This window comes from Leuciscus leuciscus, assembly GCF_965113295.1.
Source record: "Leuciscus leuciscus genome assembly, chromosome: 17".
NCBI lineage: Eukaryota > Metazoa > Chordata > Actinopteri > Cypriniformes > Leuciscidae > Leuciscus > Leuciscus leuciscus.
Window position 1 is genome coordinate 36,967,555 of NC_138741.1, and position 19,972 is coordinate 36,987,526.

Consider the following 19,972-nt stretch of genomic DNA (forward strand, 5'->3'; position numbering starts at 1 on the left):
TTTAATAGCAATAATAATTTTTAAATGTAATCTGTACATTCATACTAGTGTTAGACCGAATAATGAAACAAACGCATACATCTCTGTTATGAATAACAGCCATTTACAGCCAATATGACCAATAATGTCATATTTTGTATGCTTCCTGTAATTTTTATTAGGGAAGGACATGTCTGAAGGACACTGCTGTGCCAACCATTTTCTCTTTCTCCAAGGGCAAAGAACAACAGCCAAAAATAACACGCTTGGTAAGTATTGATGAGGTGGTAAGTGGCATCTCTATGGCCTACAGAAACCATCTCCAGGCATCACTGCAGTTTGCCAACCTACAGAAAGATGCTTTCAGCGGCTGCTAAAAACCAATGAGGGAAGGGCTCCACAGGGAAGAGGAACAACAGCAGCCATTGTCACTCAGGTTCTTTCTGATTGTTCTGAGAAGAATCTCTTCCCACAGCTGCACACTCACATGTTTGACATGTGTGTTGAAGCTAACCATGTCCATGTTCTGGTGAAGATGGCTTCTGCGTGGTACTGCAAAGTTAGATTAAATCATATAGCAAGACGGACGACAGATAAAATGAAAGAAGGCAAGGTAGTCCACAAAAAATGTTCAAAATTAATCAATTTTTATGGAGATTAAGGGAAAGGTGGTTGGTCGTATGTGTGTGTGTGTGTGTGTGTGTGTGTGTGTGTGTGTGTGGTTGCTGTATAGCATGTTTTTCTATGTGTATGTCAGAATGTGGCTAATTAAAACTTACTTTGTAGTTATCAGACATAGAACATGGAAAATGGTACTGAGCCTATCTCTCTTTGGACAACATTGTAAATGTTACTTGGAGCCTGCATTAACTAAGTAATGTTCAATGGGTCTCATTCATGAAACACGAGCAGAACGAACTTTTGTGTAAATCGTGTGTAAAGTAGCCTGGAAATCCACACCTAAATCTAAAAGATTAATGGTCTGGTGTCGGTCAATGAAAATCGGCCAGCTCGAGGGGCGGCACCAAGCATGCATTTGAAAATCTCATAGCACGCAATTGGATAACACTACGACCAATCACAACAATAAACCCCATACGCTTAGCTACCAGCGGAGCTAACTGGTAGATTAGACTCTTCCGGTCGGCAAAACAGCAAAAACACCCTTCTTGCAAAGGAACGATTCAAGCGCCGTCTTCTGTTCCTCTTTTGGGAAAAAGCCAAGTCTAACTCGTTCATTGTAGCGGCCAAAGCCGTTTCAAACAACTGCTATTCATCCATAGCCATCTTGCAATGTTTACTGATGACTTCGACGTCACAGCGCTGTCGTCATCTCGCCTCTGGCCCGCCTATATCAGATAACCCGATGTGATTGGTGCAGCTCAGATCGAGGGGCATATTTAATGAGCTCCATTGCTCGACACCAGAGTAACTCACTGAGCAAATTCAGCTTGTGCTCTCGCGAGAACTCTGGTTTACCAGGGTATGTGTAAAGTGGTTCTGGCGTAAATTTTCGGATTCATTAAAGGAGAACTTCGGTGAATTTTTAAGTTAATCTTGATCGTTTTACGTTTGTGAGTACTGTCTATAGAAAAAAAAACGAACCGGATCGGTGCTTGCAACGCGGAGCTGTTACAGTTAATGCCCAGAGCTCCCATTCAGCTAAAACGGCAGTTTTGGGGGCATAAACCTAAAGAGTGTCTTTGTGCCTCTTAACAGACACAAAATGCAATTAAAATGTCTGTCCAACATGAACAGGGCCCTTACATGACAACAAGATGCGTTTAGCAACTTAGCCATTGTTTAAACTCACCTAAATAGTGTTTTAGACAGCTAGCTGTAGTCTCGCGCTGAAGTCCCGTGGGAACTCAGTTGTAGCCGGAAAAAGTGCGCGTGATTTTTTTTTTCCCCAAACCACTTCAGCGGAAATCCCGCCCTGCAGCTGATTCTAAGGTTTTCATTGGTCATGTCAATCGTCACTGTAACCTAAACCAATTAAATCAGCTGCAGGGCGGGATTTCCGCTGAAGTGGTTTGGGGGAAAAAATCGCGCACATAGTGCAGGTGGGAGGAGCGTCGTGTTCCGGCTACTACTGAGTTCCCACGGGACTTCAGCGCGAGACTACAGCTAGCCGTCTAAAACACTATTTAGGTGAGTTTAAACAATGGCTAAGTTGCTAAACGCATCTTGTTGTCATGTAAGGGCCCTGTTCATGTTGAAAAACTGCCGTTTTAGCTGAATGGGAGCTCTGGGCATTAACTGTAACAGCTCCGCGTTGCAAGCACCGATCCGGTTCTCCTTTAATGAATCCGAAAATTTACGCCAGAACCACTTTACACATACCCTGGTAAACCAGAGTTCTCGCGAGAGCACAAGCTGAATTTGCTCAGTGAGTTACTCTGGTGTCGAGCAATGGAGCTCATTAAATATGCCCCTCGATCTGAGCTGCACCAATCACATCGGGTTATCTGATATAGGCGGGCCAGAGGCGAGATGACGACAGCGCTGTGACGTCGAAGTCATCAGTAAACATTGCAAGATGGCTATGGATGAATAGCAGTTGTTTGAAACGGCTTTGGCCGCTACAATGAACGAGTTAGACTTGGCTTTTTCCCAAAAGAGGAACAGAAGACGGCGCTTGAATCGTTCCTTTGCAAGAAGGGTGTTTTTGCTGTTTTGCCGACCGGAAGAGTCTAATCTACCAGTTAGCTCCGCTGGTAGCTAAGCGTATGGGGTTTATTGTTGTGATTGGTCGTAGTGTTATCCAATTGCGTGCTGTGAGATTTTCAAATGCATGCTTGGTGCCGCCCCTCGAGCTGGCCGATTTTCATTGACCGACACCAGACCATTAATCTTTTAGATTTAGGTGTGGATTTCCAGGCTACTTTACACACGATTTACACAAAAGTTCGTTCTGCTCGTGTTTCATGAATGAGACCCATTGAACATTACTTAGTTCATGCAGGCTCCAAGTAACATTTACAATGTTGTCCAAAGAGAGATAGGCTCAGTACCATTTTCCATGTTCTATGTCTGATAACTACAAAGTAAGTTTTAATTAGCCACATTCTGACATACACATAGAAAAACATGCTATACAGCAACCACACACACACACACACACACACACACACACACACACACACACACACACACACACACACACACACACACACACACACACACACACACACACACACACACACACACACACACATACGACCAACCACCTTTCCCTTAATCTCCATAAAAATTGATTAATTTTGAACGTTTTTTGTGGACTACCTTGCCTTCTTTCATTTTATCTGTCGTCCGTCTTGCTATATGATTTAATCTAACTTTGCAGTACCACGCAGAAGCCATCTTCACCAGAACATGGACATGGTTAGCTTCAACACACATGTCAAACATGTGAGTGTGCAGCTGTGGGAAGAGATTCTTCTCAGAACAATCAGAAAGAACCTGAGTGACAATGGCTGCTGTTGTTCCTCTTCCCTGTGGAGCCCTTCCCTCATTGGTTTTTAGCAGCCGCTGAAAGCATCTTTCTGTAGCTTGGCAAACTGCAGTGATGCCTGGAGATGGTTTCTGTAGGCCATAGAGATGCCACTTACCACCTCATCAATACTTACCAAGCGTGTTATTTTTGGCTGTTGTTCTTTGCCCTTGGAGAAAGAGAAAATGGTTGGCACAGCAGTGTCCTTCAGACATGTCCTTCCCTAATAAAAATTACAGGAAGCATACAAAATATGACATTATTGGTCATATTGGCTGTAAATGGCTGTTATTCATAACAGAGATGTATGCGTTTGTTTCATTATTCGGTCTAACACTAGTATGAATGTACAGATTACATTTAAAAATTATTATTGCTATTAAACGAATATGTAACTGTTCGCAATAACTGTCACAACGGAATCATTCTGTGTCCCGCTGTCTCGCTTGGAGAATCATTTTTCAAACATGAATTTCACAGAGAATTTTTTTATTTTATCGTATTTGCATAAAAGGTAAGGCTGCACAATATATCGAAATATCGCAAATGTATATATCGCGATATGCATACCACCACAGCTTGCAATAACTGGGGTCATGAAAAAAAGACAAAGAGAAAATAACTTTAAAAAATAATGTTGTAGCTTTAACAAGAATCAGTGTATATCTAATTCATACAGTGAAAACTAAGCAGTGTTTTATTTTTACATTTGATTATTCCATTTCTGTTGTTAAATAAACCTAATGTAGGATAACCTAAAACTCTAAACCCAGTGGTTTACACTGATGTTAAAATAACACTTCTTATGCTACAGTAAAACACTGATGTTCACTTTCAGAAGTTGTAGGGATGTTTTCTTGTCAAAAAAAGAATGTGAAACGCAAGTAGGTTATATAATTTTAAATATATTTTAAAGATAATTGAAATTAGTTTTACACACTTTAAGCATTATCGTATCGCATATAGAATATCACATTATGTAATGAGTTATCGCATTTTTCTTCAATATCGTGCAGCCCTAAAAGCACTGAAATGTAAAGGTTAGCAAAAAGTGGTCATGTTGCTTGATTTTTGCATCGGTGAAAACCCTAAATTTAACTGGTGTGTCACTAATTTCACCTTAACAGTGACCTAATCAAATATTTAGTAATGTAATGTAAATGAATGTATGATGGTCAATATTTCGCCAATTTCAACCAATATGTTGCTTGAATCTTTGTAAGGTATGAAACGAGGTGTCTGTACCCTGGAGTCAGTAGTGAAGTGATGACTCTCGAAATGTTCACTGTACAGACGAGAATACTTGTTAGGAGTCCAATTCTGTCGTTTCACATTGAGCATCCACTGGTCCAGCCTGAGATGTTCTGGATCACCTAGAGGAAAACTTTACATAAACAAATAGATAGTTACCTCCTTCACAGACTACTGTCAATTAATAGAACTTAAATGACTACAGTGTCCAAAAGGTTGTAACGTTAATAAATGTATTTTAGCTTAAGAATTTGTGGCGGACATCACAGCTAGTCCTCATTTTGTTTCGTTGTACTGTCTATTGAGTAATTACAGGCTAATTTCCTACACATATCTTTGAGAACATGTCAAAAAATACTTCCAATATAGTCAGTGTTAGTAAATGTTACGCTAAATTATGAAATGCAGGCGTAACATTATATGACAACGTTTCAGACGTTTTATACGTTACGTCCATGGTTTCAGCCTACAGCTAATCACAGTCTGTTGAATCTTGGAGTGTAATAAAGTTTTAAATGCAATTATAAATAATAAATAAATTATTCGAAATAAAATGAATAAATGAAATTATATTAGAATTTCACTCACCGGAAAAAATGTAGTCCAGGCTTCTTCTGGGACGATCTGTTAATATAATTAACCCCACAGCAAGTCATTATGACAGTGAAATAATCCCGACACGGCAAACACGGCAGAAATGCTAATCTGTAGTAGTTGTAGTAATAGTTGAAAATAAAGTGTTACCGTTACTTTAGTTGGTTCAACTTTCTATTTTCAATGACAAATCAGCCATTGAAAATAGAAATAGAAACTAAGCCATTCCTTCTTTATTAAAAGCCTATTCTGACCTCTGCGAGAGTGTTCAGATGAAGTGGACGGACGTCCATCATCTGGGTTCTGCTTCGCCCTCGTCCCGTGAGCCTGACCTGTGGACACAGAAAACTCAGAAGACAGAGATGTTAAAGATCCGGGAAGATCCTGGCTCTATGTCTGGGTCGGGTGCGGATCCTGATCACGGTCATCAGACCTGGGTCTCGAAACCTCCACCGTCCTCTTAGAGAAAGCAGCTCTCCTGGATCTGGAGCGGTCTGAGGATGGAAAATTTCACACATTGAATAACAATAGCTTTAAAAGCATGTTAGTGGGCAGTAGCATACATTATTTGTCAAGCAGATAACAGATTCTTAAACATGAGAATGAGGATAAATGTTGAAATGAATGATCCACACTACAAAATGGAAATGCAGAATGTTTCTGCTTATTGTTGACAATACACAATCACATATTCCAAACAGATTATTATAGCATTACAGATTGATTTCAGCAACTTGTTTCTTTCTTGAATTAATCAATGTTTTTGACACTAATCAGTTCATTTAGTGCATTTTACCCGAGACCCTAATTGTCTCCACACTCAGATGGGAGATCGAATTGAAGGTCTTGTCTGCCTTAGAAGGGGTAACACCTCCGCCCGATTGCCCACCGAATCGTTTGTTTGTGCCAGAGGAGTATCCTGCATCTGTTCCTTTACTTAATAAAGCATTTTACTTGCATTTGCATCCAGCCTCGTGATTGTCACAGTCTTGAGCTCAGAGCTCTCAGCAAGTATGTTATTTCCTATCCAATACAAAGATGATATGAACAAGTCACTCATGAATGATTTTTTAGAGCTAGAACAGAATTGAATTCTGCTTGGTTCACTGATTCTGTTATTCTCCTGTTTACTACAGTGAAGCCGCTTTAAAACAATCTGTATAGTATCAAGCGCTATATAAATGAAGGTGACTTGACTATAACAAGAACATTACAATGAACACACATTTGAAAATCTCACTACAAATAATCCAGAATTTAAAGCCACATTAAGTAGAAATTGTGTTTTTGTCAAACAGCGACCCCTAGAGTCGCTGTGGAATACTTGCACTGTTGTAAATATATTATAACGTTTTTTCATGATTGCAGTTAAATCACAAGTAAATAGTCTATAGTCTAGGCCTACTGTATAATTTAATGTGTTGTTTTTATTGGAATGTAAACATTACAAAATGCCATATAACATCAATTAAGTTAAATGTACGTCGCATTATTTCATAACATTGGCCGTTATGATGTCATTAGACATGATTATTGCAATTTATCATAATAGTTTGCAAATTGTGCTCGTTTACACTATTTACAACCTCTACGTTAGGCTTATTTATGTCCTGATAATTATGTGAGATATTGAAAGCTGTTCTCATGATAATCGCAGGAATCAACATCAAACGGCGTTGTCTGATATCCCTCAGGACTACGTGATAAATACACCTCACAACACCTGAGTTCAGCTGGCAAACTAATTCGTGAGGCATAGCTATCTGATTTATCAAAACGATTCCATTTACACCTGGTCACATAAATGTATTTTTGCGAAACGGATTTAAATTCGATCTTCAATTCTCGCGCTATATGCAGATTTAATGGAGTGCACGTCACCGCAATAAGAGAGAGCAGTAACAGCCCTGGTAAGATCATTTCATTTCTTTACTTTTAATGATGAAGATTGTGTGTTAAGTGTCTGCGACTTACTTTCACTTTGATTTGCGATAGTTTGCACGTTGGCTTTATTATGTTTTTTTTTTAAGCATTTTTGGGAGGAGTACAATTTACATATGTGGTTTCAACAACCATATGCATTTACACTTGTCCAGTTTCGTCTGGAATGCGTCTCAGATCTCAGAAGTGGTTTGAGGGATCGGATTCAAATCCGTCTCAAATGCGTTTCGGAGGGCATTTAAACCTGGACTTTTCACGATCGGATAGCTATCCGATCTGAGAAAACGCATGAAGTGGCCAGGTGTAAACAGCCTCCATGACAAAAACATACGCACGAAAGCCGAAAACAAACGCTGGTTGGCCTCTCACGTCCAAATTTGACGAAGTGGTGGGGGAAGTGACGTATGCCGTAAAGCAGTCGAATTTTGTAGTTCTTTTTGTGCTCTGGTTACTACCCGAACCCCGAAGTTACATAGTGCCAGTAAAAGCGATACAGACCCTGTCAGGCTATGGCAGACGTGTCATTCAACCTATTGTAAGTCGATGTACCATCACAAGGATCTTGGAAATATATTATGAAGGTTGAAAAGTTACATAGTGTTGCTTTAAGACAACATATAATAATCCTACCTCTGTCTGTTACACTTCCTCACACCTGAAACTGATGGAGTGAATCTCCTGAACTTCTCCAATCTACTGTAGACCATTTCTAATCCATTGATGTTGTAACATGTGCTCTAACGTCGGGCGTTTAGTTGGATCCCTGGCTAGACACTGGCTAATCAGATCCCTGCATTCTGTACAATAAGGAGAGAGCTGGTTAGTCATGAGCATGTGACCTGGCATTTTTGAAAACAGCATCTAAAACATGATTAATATACTGTAAAATGTTCCTTATCGTTAGTTTAAAAGTGAAGTATGTCGTTTCTGCGAGACTAGTGGCAGCGAGTGGAATAAATGACAAAATAAAGCATATTTTCAAAAATATATATTTTTTACATATATTACATATTTTCTTGCAAAGGCCCCTTCTTCCGTGCATCGCGTCTTCCCCGACTCAAACATCACAAACGCAGCTCTTACTGGTTCATGTGAAGGCATGTTTCAGGTCCAACATATTAGTAATAATTTCAGCTGTGTTGCGCTTGTCTTTATGAAAATGTGCCTTTGCGCATCACAATGCTCTGTTCACTTTGACGTGTTCATGAGCTGTTTAATCTTTGAAGGAATAAATGCAGTGAATTTTGGCTTTCACTTCTGTCACTAAAGCTGCATTTCTTTTCCCACGGCTCTCGCCCCAAACTCTCGCTATACGTTGAGCTATATATAAAACATCTTACATACTTCACCTTTAACTGTTTCTGTACATAGCCTTTGCTTTATGTGTGTGTTTATCAATGTTATCAATATTATTCACTCACCTTTGGATAATTTTGGGTTCTGAAATGTAACTTTGGCTCGTTTGATTTCCGGTCTATCACGAAAAGGAGAACATCCGTTCACCATCTCGTACAGCAACACTCCTAGAGACCAGACATTTGCTGGGACGGCGTGGAATCGAGGCTCTGTCAAGACTTCAGGTGGGCAGTAATCTTCCATTCCTGTAAGAAAGACATTTGCACATTGTTGAGCTTTTTTTTTAAAGCATCAAATAATTAGTAAGTCACTACATTCAGGTTTCCACACTCCCAGAATGCTCACCCATGTATATTTTGCTGTCGTAGCCATCGCTACTAAACAGCTGACCGGATCCAAAGTCTATCAGCTTGAGCTGTAGCGGGGGTTTCTTCAACAGAAAATTCTGCACATGAATGTCATTATGAAAAACGCCACGATGGATGCAGTGTTGCACTGCCAGCACAGCCTGTCTCATGATGACCCGTGCTGTTGCTTCAGACAAATGATGAAAACGAGTGATGAGGTCCAGCAAGTTCTCGTAGGGTTTGGGATACTCCATAACCAGAGTGAAATCTCTAGGATCTTCAAACCACTCGTATAGCTGTATGACGAAGGGGCTTATGGGTTCTCGCCTCATCATCATCAGCAGCGCCACTTCTGTAACGAGAGGTTCGGGATTCCCAGGCTAGAGAGAAGTAGCAGATAGAAGGTTAGCTGGGTAAAAATCTGAAGAAAACATATCATTTTGAAATGTACTTTTCTTTGATCTTTTTAGATCCGTTCAAAAGTTATTTTGGTGCCTCTAGGCTTATTTGTTGATCACATTTACACCTAATGCTTCCTACGGGCAGTGTTGTGCCTGAACGCGTTCATTGAACTCGTTCATTCTGGTGTCTGTGAACGCCACGCTCTCTCAGTTTAACTTCGTTCAATAGAGTGCCAGATTTCTATAGAGCCTTCCAGGCGAAAACCCGGCTAAAACACACCGTAAACTGGCCTTAAAGGGTTAGTTCACCCAAAAATGAAAATTCTGTCAGTAATCACTCACCTTCATGTTGTTCCAACCCCGTAAGACTTTCGTTCATCTTCGGAGCACAAATTAAGATATTTTTGATTAAATCTGAGAGCTGGATCACTGCTCCATAGGCTTCTATGGGATTGAAACTTGCAAACCCAGAAAGTTAGTAAAGACATCGCGAAAATAGTCCAAGTGACTACAGTAGCTCAACCATAAGTTTATCAAGCGACGAGAATACTTGTGCGCAAAAAAACAACAACAAAAATAACGACTTTATTCAAGTATTAATTTTCGTCTGTGTGGGCCTGAATGAATTCACGTAGTGTAACAGCGCAGGGCGTCTGTGTTGTACATCACACGCATCACACACATGACCAGCATCGGCCAATAGTGAGCCTACGTGTGACGTACAACCCAGATGCGCTGCGCTGTTACACTACGTGAATTAATTCAGGCCCACACAGACGAAAATTAATACTTGAATAAAGTCGTTATTTTTGTTTTTTTGCGCGCAAAAAGTATTCTCGTCGCTTGATAAGCTTGTGGTTGAGCCACTGTAGTCATGTGGAATATTTTAACTTTTCTGGGCTGGCAAGTTTCGATCCCATAGAAGCCTATGGATGAGTGAGCCAGCTCTCAGATTTCATCAAAAATATCTTAATTTGTGTTCCGAAGATGAATGAAAGTCTTACGGGGTTGGAACAACATGAGGGTGAGTGATTACTGACAGAATTTTCATTTTTGGGTGAACTAAACCTTTAATATGTAGTGGAAAAAACACCCAATCTGGCAACACCAGCCACCAGTGTCTACTGACTCTCTTGTTCGATCTCGTTCATCAAAATGAACAAATCTTTTTTCGAGTCATTTCATTCATTTAATGGGCTTTAAATGTTATACTATTAACTGGCAAATTCCCAGAACACATAAACCTACGCAATCTTGATCATATTCTGAATTAAGAAATCATTATAATGCAGTCAAAAATCGTTTACAGGGAACATAAATAATTACTTTACCTTCTGAGTCTTTCGTTCATTTGTCACATGACAAACGCAATGAATGGATCGTTCATGAATGACTCATCACTTACGTTACAAATCAAAACGAAAATCAGCAAGGAGGCGTCGTATGATCATTTAAACAAGTTTTATGACAAGGTCGGTGAGGATGGGAAAAATCTGACGCATAGCTTCAGTGTTAAAACTGATAAAATAATTGTCTGTGGTTCTATATGGGCTGTGGCAATAATTTTGAAAAATTATATCTCGCAGCAACATGGAAAAAAAGAACTATGAACTAGTTCATTTTTGGAACTGTGAACTCAGAGTAAAATTTTGAGTATGAACTATGAACTGAACTAGTTCATTTTAAAATTTGTCAACTGAACTTTGAACTAGTTCATGTAGAAAGTGAACTTTCCCAACACTGCCTACGGGTGTATTAACTACAGTAATCTGCACTTAAACAACTCAATACACATTCAGATTTTGGCCAACTTACAATATTAAGATAACGTTTGTTGTCTATCTTGCGCATCCGCTTGATGGCAACCTGCAAAACAAAAACCCAGTTTCAATAACAGTAACAGTATTCAAGCGCCTGACATTGCACTAAGTATTAAACCATCTGTACATTGTTTTAAATGTGTTTTGCAAGAGCAAAATGTTTGTACAATTAAGTAAGATTGACCTTTTTGCCATCAAATCTGCGTGTTCCCAGGTACACCTTGCCAAATCCTCCGGATCCAATCATCTTTCCCACATTATAGAGAGACTCAAAGGACTCTGAAAAACAAACAGAAAAATATGAGACAATTATTAGCTTGCTAGATCCATTGTTTGTTTTGTTTTTTCTAAATATCAGTGCTGGTCGAGAAAATAATATTATAATGGGGGAAATAATTTTAATATTCTCTAAAAACAAGCCTTACTTTGAGTGGAAAACAAGATAATACTGGTTAAAATAATAGAAGAATAAGAAATAATTATTTGAAAAGAAAAAACAATTGAAAACAACTATTAGACACACACATGTCAAATTAAGCAATGATATAATGACATAACTTACATTTTACTGTTAAATTCTTATCTGTAATGTTACAAATCTAAAGTAATGGGATTTTTCACACTATCCCCCTGACTTCTGCTTAATGCCTGCATAAATGTCCCAACATCTTATTTCAATTCACAATTTTAATAATTATAGTCATTTTATTTCACAATTATCTCGATTACGAGGGCGGAGCCTGGTGATTCCGTGTCAACGATAAAGTTATTTTTCTTATTTTATCTGATATTTTATTAAAAAGAAAACATACATTTCCAGGCTTCATTTGGCCAACTCTGGCACATGTGTGGCTCAGTTCTGGTAATGGCAAAGATCATATGGGCCATATCTTAAAATATATTTATATTATATTAAGCATTGACTTTTATTAAATGCATAGCAATGTCTTATTTATGACATAATCGACTCTGTAATGCTCGGCACGACAGCCATTTTGACGATTTTGCGTGTATTTGACAATTCAAGAGAAATAAGTGGTGAAATTGAATTATTTTCTGGATCGTATGCTGTCTGAGAAGCGGCTTTCTGTGTGTGTGTTTCTGGTGTGTGTCAGACAGCGCAAGTGCCATCAAGTTCATGCCTTATTGAAAGCGTTTAGCTGACATTCCCATTAAATTAAGAAAACTTTATTTCTAAATGTTCCCTAAACATTCAAAACGTCCAGTTTTTCCAACGTTTCAAAAATGTTTTTTCTTGGTTAAAGGAACATTCTATTTTATAATTTTGCATTATGGGAACGTTACTTTTGAACGTGCTCGGTATGTTCTGAAAATTTTAGATGAACGTCCAATTAAAACATTTCTAAAAAAAAATAGGTTTCACTTTATTTTGATGGTCCCTTTAACACATTCTGTTGACTATAAGTGACACTGCACCTACAAGTCTACTAACACTCATTAGAGTATTAGTAGAGTATTAGTAGACTGGTAGGGTTAGGGTTAGAATAAGTTGACATGTAGTTGTAAAGTTACTTGTAGTCAGTAGAGTGTCTGTTGGAGGAGCATCACAATAAAGAGTTTGCAGATATTAAGCAGAGAGTCTACTAATGCTCTAATGAGAGTTAGTCGACATGTAGTTGCAAAGTTACTTATAGTCGACAGAATGTTCAAAAGGGACCATCAAAATAAAGTATTACCGTTACTTTAGTTGGTTCAACTTTCTATTTTCAATGACAAATCAGCCATTGAAAATAGAAATAGAAACTAAGCCATTACTTCTTTATTAAAAGCCTATTCTGACCTCTGCAAGATGAAGTGGACGGACGTCTATCATCTGGGTTCTGCTTCGCCCTCGTCCCGTGAGCCTGACCTGTGGACACAGAAAACTCAGAAAACAGAGATGTTAATGATCCGGGAAGATCCTGGCTCTGTGTCTGGGTCGGGTGCGGATTGAGGTTGTTGGACATGGACAAACCCTGTTGGTTTGGGCTCTCCAATCCATCGACGCTGTTCGAGTCTCGGCTGCTCAGACTCAACGAATCTCTACATCTCCTCTTGACATGGACCTCAGAGAGGAACGAACCTGAGGATGACGTGATGCCAGGAGAAGAATGACTGGTGAAATACTCCAACACATTCGAGGACCATACAAATATATATATTTATACATTTTAGAAATGTATATTTATACTAAATATACCATCTGAAGTCTCTGTTGGCTCGACAGGAACTTGACCCAGCAGCGGAGGACACAGAAACCCTTCGAGGTTGTCGGACCTGGACAAACCCTGTTGGTTTGGGCTCTCCAATCCATCGACGCTGTTCGAGTCTCGGCTGCTCAGACTCAACGAATCTCTACATCTCCTCTTGACATGGACCTCAGAGAGGAACGAACCTGAGGATGACGTGATGCCAGGAGAAGAATGACTGGTGAAATACTCCAACACATTCGAGGACCATACAAATATATATATTTATACATTTTAGAAATGTATATTTATACTAAATATACCATCTGAAGTCTCTGTTGGCTCGACAGGAACTTGACCCGGCAGTGGAGGACACAGAAACCCTTCGAGGTTGTTGGACCTGGACAAACCTAAGGATGACGTGAAGCCCAGAGAAGAATCTGTGGAACCAGTTCTCCAGGATCCTGAGGATGGAACATTTCACACATCAAAAACTGTTTTTGTTTTATATATTTTTTATAATATTAATAATCAGTCAGTGGTCACATCAAATTGTTACTTTGGTTTCACTTTATTTTGGTCCCTTTAAGATATTCGGTTGTCTATAAGTAACATTGCACCTACAAGTCTAATAACTCTCATTAGAGTATTAGTAGAGTATTAGTAGACTGGTAGGGTTAGGGTTAGAATAAGTTGACATGTAGTTGCAAAGTTACTTATAGTCGACAGAATGTTCAAAAGGGACCATCAAAATAAAGTGTTACCGTTACTTTAGTTGGTTCAACTTTCTATTTTCAATGACAAATCAGCCATTGAAAATAGAAATAGAAACTAAGCCATTACTTCTTTATTAAAAGCCTTTTCTGACCTGTGAGAGAGTGTTCAGATGAAGTGGACGGACGTCTATCATCTGGGTTCTGCTTCGCCCTCGTCCCGTGAGCCTGACCTGTGGACACAGAAAACTCAGAAAACAGAGATGTTAATGATCCGGGAAGATCCTGGCTCTGTGTCTGGGTCGGGTGCGGATTGAGGTTGTTGAACCTGGACAAACCCTGTTGGTTTGGGCTCTCCAATCCATCGACGCTGTTCGAGTCTCGGCTGCTCAGACTCAACGAATCTCTACATCTCCTCTTGACATGGACCTCAGAGAGGAACGAACCTGAGGATGACGTGATGCCAGGAGAAGAATGACTGGTGAAATACTCCAACACATTCGAGGACCATACAAATATATATATTTATACATTTTAGAAATGTATATTTATACTAAATATACCATCTGAAGTCTCTGTTGGCTCGACAGGAACTTGACCCGGCAGCGGAGGACACAGAAACCCTTTGAGGTAGTTGGACCTGGACAAACCTGAGGATGACGTGAAGCCCAGAGAAGAATCTGTGGAACCAGTTCTCCAGGATCCTGAGGATGGAACATTTCACACATCAAAAACTGTTTTTGTTTTATATATTTTTTATAATATTAATAATCAGTCAGTGGTCACATCAAATTGTTACTTTGGTTTCACTTTATTTTGGTCCCTTTAAGATATTCGGTTGTCTATAAGTAACATTGCACCTACAAGTCTACTAACTCTCATTAGAGTATTAGTAGAGTATTAGTAGACTGGTAGGGTTAGGGTTAGAATAAGTTGACATGTAGTTGCAAAGTTACTTATAGTCGACAGAATGTTCAAAAGGGACCATCAAAATAAAGTGTTACCGTTACTTTAGTTGGTTCAACTTTCTATTTTCAATGACAAATCAGCCATTGAAAATAGAAATAGAAACTAAGCCATTACTTCTTTATTAAAAGCCTATTCTGACCTGTGAGAGAGTGTTCAGATGAAGTGGACGGACGTCTATCATCTGGGTTCTGCTTCGCCCTCGTCCCGTGAGCCTGACCTGTGGACACAGAAAACTCAGAAAACAGAGATGTTAATGATCCGGGAAGATCCTGGCTCTGTGTCTGGGTCGGGTGCGGATTGAGGTTGTTGAACCTGGACAAACCCTGTTGGTTTGGGCTCTCCAATACATCGACACTGTTCGAGTCTCGGCTGCTCAGACTCAACGAATCTCTACATCTCCACTCAACATGGATCTCAGAGAGGAACAAACCTGAGGATGACGAGAATGACTGGTGAAATACTCCAACACATTCGAGGAGCATACAAATATATATATATATACATTTTAAAAATATATATTTATACTAAAGAATTTTGCTTATAGTTTCTGTAATTAGCAAAGAACATCTGTGTTATATAGGGATAAATTGTAATAATGTTAATCAAGCTGACTAAATCACACGACTGCGCAGCAGTTCACACTCACAATAAAAATATAAGATAATTGAAAACAAAGACAAGCTCATTATACAAAGGAAATAATATTACAGATCTAGACAAATTGAGTTGCTTATAGTTAAAAGAATCTCATGAACGATCATTTAGGCTACATGTATTTTTCACATTTTTGGTCACAAAATTATTATTTTTATGACATGAGTCAGTTTTGATGACTTTTCAATATTGATCAAATGTTAGAATATTAATAATGAAAAATGAGAAGGGCTACGCCAAAATGTGTAACATTTATGTAGTCTACAAATGAATACAAAAGCCCCGACATAGAGTTTTGACGCAGCTTTAATCTCCCTTTTGGTTATCTCAATACTTAATTGACGACAGAACACGACGTTACATGCTCGTAGTTTCTTTTGCGTGATACAGGGTGCGCCACATTTGCGTGTGATATTGAAGAGTGCGCGCCGCAAGCACACGGCTGACACGACAAGAAGTTCGTTTTTCTGAGTTTTACTGACATATAGCCTGACAACATCTCTTCTGACAGAGGACTGTGCGGCGGTGCTGACTGCGTTATTTATTTTAAAAAATGTATTGCTGTGAGACTGTTTGCTTTTACGCGCAAATCCTGGAGATATTCTAGGACAGGCTGAAATCACTCACGAGGTGCGTCTCTGTGTGAGACAGATTTCAACAATCACCAGTCAGAGACAGCAGCAAAGCCGAAGCACGATGAAATATGGCAACTTATGATTTCGGGGGTTTACATAGGCTATTGTCCGGTTTCATATTTGTCAGTCAACTTTTCAAAACACATTCAGGGCTGAAGCCCCGCCAAAATCGGCTGACGCCGTGTCTGGGGGGGATTATGGTGTGGGGTTGTTTTACAGGGGTTGGGCTTGGCCCCTTAGTTCCAGTGGAAGGAACTCCTAATACTTCATTATAAGAAAACATTTTGGACAATAAGTGTCAAACAATGAAGATAAATCTTTCTCATGCTATTATTAAGAGTTTTTTTTTTCCATAATTTTTGTTATGTCACACCATAAGACACATTTACAGTACAGTTCAGTAAAAATGTAACAAAAAGAAAAACACAAAGAATTCTCAACCATCAGACTTCACTATATAAATATATGGGTTTTTCAAATGGTGTTTAACAAAACAAACAAACAAAACATTTAAATGCATATTTGAGGAGCCAACAGGAGTAGAGAAGGAAAAATGAAGACTAACACCAGAAACATCAGGCTGAAATGGCCATGAATCAGGGTGGTAATAACTGGAGACTCACCATCTGTCGGCTCGGACTCGAGCGCATCTGTGCCGGCTAGCGGCTCTACGCTGGGTGTGTATAGATGAGCCCGTGATTTCTGCTCAGCCTCAAGAGGAAACACTTTGGTTTTGAGGGTTTGGAAGGAACGTTTCACAGCCTTACATCCTCTCCAGAGGAAGTTCTTCCCTTTTGTCTTTTTTTCTGCAAACAACAAATATTGATAGAAACATCTGTTTTATTAGCACAGATTACAGCTCAATGATTCACTAGTTCATGTTCCAAGAACACTAGAGAAATGGGCTCGTTGCAAATGGGCGCCATGTTGGATTTCTGATCTAGCGAGTTTGTGCAGACGCCAGTGCAGAGAGCCAGAGAAACCAGAGAATGATCTTTAATAGTTGTTTATAGATTATGATACATCACTTAAAATAATACTAAGATCTATATTACTATTCCATGAGTAAATGACATTTAAATGCATGCATGTTTAAATCATGTGAATGAAATACACTTTCATTAAATACACTTTGTACATGAAGAGTAAATTGACTCATGGTGCATGAACATACGCATGTGTGATTCCCCGACCAATTATGCCTACTGTAAATATACAAATATGCAAATATAACTACATTTAAAAATAAACTATAGCACAGAAATACATAAAATAAAAATAAAATATCCATTTAAAGAATCTTAAAAAACTTCAGTCTTTTGATTTCTGATCTTCTGCAAATCAAAGTTACTTTACGTGATGTCAGAGTATGAGAATTATATTATGCTGGTCAATTATGAACAATAGGTAAAATTGAACTGCTAGCAAAAATTGAAGCAAATTTGGTGGGGCCGAGGGGCCGCTGCTGCAAATATGTGGGTGGCTCGTCCCCTAACAGATCTCACTCCAAACTCTTGATACAACTTGAGAGCTCTGTATAAACCTCTAATAAACTACTCAATAATGAGTGTGTGATGTGAACGAGTGTGAACTCTGTGACTGAAATGAGCACAGCATGATCACAAATCAATCGTGCTGCCTTATGCGTCTCAGAAATCAGAGCTTTATCAATAACAGCCGATCAAATAAAATACTTGAAAATACTACATACTGCACATTTTCTACTTTTCTTTTGACAAGAGCCTAATCTCAACTATAAGCTACTGAATCACACACATTCACACTACTTGATGTGTCTATTTAAACTTTTTAAACCACTATATGATACACAAATGAGTGTGAACTCAGTGTGAAATCAGAGCTATCAACTCAAGAGTAAGCTACTATCAACTAAGACACTACATCATACACATTTTCTACTGTTTGATATGTGCATTTAAATATTAAAAAAGTTGTACAATATGATACGCGAATGAGTGCAAACTATAGGCTATGAATGAAACCAACCAGCCACGCTGCCGTCTCTCTGTGCGTCTCTCAGAAATCGCTTGTCAAGAGCCTAATCTCAACTATAAGCTACTGAATCACACACATTCACACTACTTGATGTGTCTATTTAAATGTTTTAAACCTTGTACTATACAGTATGATAGTATATGTTTGGTGTCGCAGTCTCTCCCAGAGCTGGAAAACGTTACAGCCTATTCGTTATAATTTGTTTTGTTTTTATTTAACATGTATTATTGTTTTAAGTGGAAGATATTTTATATTTTGTTATAATTACAATAAAAATGTTATCATGTTATAATTAAAAAAATGTTTTACAAATTATACAAGGCATATTTGTTAAAACTATGACAGGAACCCAAACACATCCATGCCCAGGGCACAACCATGACATAATCCGTTCCTACACTACATAAACACTATATGAAAATAAGTGTCTAACAATGAAAATAAATATCTCTCATGCTATTTGTATTAGGAGTATTATTTTTCTTAGTTTTTGTTATGTCACACCATAAGACACATTTACAGTACAGTTCAGTAAAAATGTAACAAAAAGAAAAACAGAAAGAATTCTCAACCATCAGACTTCACTACATAAATATATGGGTTTTTCAAATGGTGTTTAACAAAACAAACAAACAAAACATTTAAATGCATATTTGAGGAGCCAACAGGAGTAGAGAAGGAAAAATGAAGACTAACACCAGAAACATCAGGCTGAAATGGCCATGAATCAGGGTGGTAATAACTGGAGACTCACCATCTGTCGGCTCGGACTCGAGCGCATCTGTGCCGGCTAGCGGCTCTACGCTGGGTGTGTATAGATGAGCCCGTGATTTCTGCTCAGCCTCAAGAGGAAACACTTTGGTTTTGAGGGTTTGGAAGGAACGTTTCACAGCCTTACATCCTCTCCAGAGGAAGTTCTTCCCTTTTGTCTTTTTTTCTGCAAACAACAAATATTGATTAGAAACATCTGTTTTATTAGCACAGATTACAGCTCAATGATTCACTAGTTCATGTTCCAAGAACACTAGAGAAATGGGCTCGTTGCAAATGGCCACCATGTTGAATTTCTGATCTAGCGAGTTTGTGCAGATGCAAAAAATCTGCGAACTTGCCCTTAAAAAATGTTGAAGTACAGCTTAATTTTGTCTATTTAACTGAACATGACTTTAAAGTCCTGACTTGTATTATCTTAGAGCTATTTCCACATGGACATTTCTTTGTTGTGTCACAGTCACTTCTGGCAGATTAAAGGATATTTTATGATTGTAACCTTAAAGTGGCTTTGATGTATTGTGAAAAGTACTAGATCTATGGTTTTACTATGGTAAAACTGTATCCATGTTGTTATTTTTTTGTTCATACCATGGTTCAACTTAGTTTAATATTGCAGTAAACCTAAAGTAAAAGTATGGTAACGTTAATCATAACTATAGTAACCATACGTTTTTTGTAGTTACGGTTTTATTACAACAATCATAGATAAACCATAATTGTTGTAGTAAAACCATGGTTCATTGTGTTAGTTTCTATGGTTTTACAGCAAATACTGTGGTAAAAAGATGGTTAACCAGCGCCGCTGGTCGTATGCTGCTGGGACAATATAACAATGATGTT

The 19,972-nt window shown here is 38.6% G+C and overlaps 2 protein-coding genes across 2 annotated transcripts in view; both read right to left on the minus strand.

Annotated features, from left to right (window-relative positions):
* Nucleotides 1–3,144: 3,144 nt before the first annotated feature.
* LOC309479784 (uncharacterized protein) lies at nucleotides 3,145–14,803 on the minus strand (the record flags this gene model as incomplete). Its single annotated transcript, XM_082143971.1, has 10 exons — nucleotides 3,145–3,695; nucleotides 8,680–8,859; nucleotides 8,960–9,341; nucleotides 11,178–11,228; nucleotides 11,367–11,461; nucleotides 13,053–13,265; nucleotides 13,470–13,577; nucleotides 13,782–13,835; nucleotides 14,318–14,530; nucleotides 14,725–14,803. The coding sequence occupies 10 exons, from the start codon at nucleotides 14,801–14,803 to the stop codon at nucleotides 3,598–3,600; spliced, it is 1,473 nt and encodes a 490-aa protein (XP_082000097.1). The 3' UTR covers nucleotides 3,145–3,597.
* Nucleotides 14,804–15,153: 350 nt separating this feature from the next.
* The window catches only part of LOC309479403 (uncharacterized protein), a 373,702-nt gene continuing 368,883 nt past the window's right edge, over nucleotides 15,154–19,972 (minus strand). The window contains exons 7-9 of the mRNA XM_082143528.1: nucleotides 19,113–19,295; nucleotides 16,966–17,148; nucleotides 15,154–15,483 (exon numbers count right to left, since the gene is read on the minus strand). Of these exons, the coding sequence (XP_081999654.1) occupies nucleotides 15,164–15,483; nucleotides 16,966–17,148; nucleotides 19,113–19,295 (686 nt within the window). The 3' untranslated portion in view covers nucleotides 15,154–15,163. The remainder of the gene's footprint in view (nucleotides 15,484–16,965; nucleotides 17,149–19,112; nucleotides 19,296–19,972) is intronic.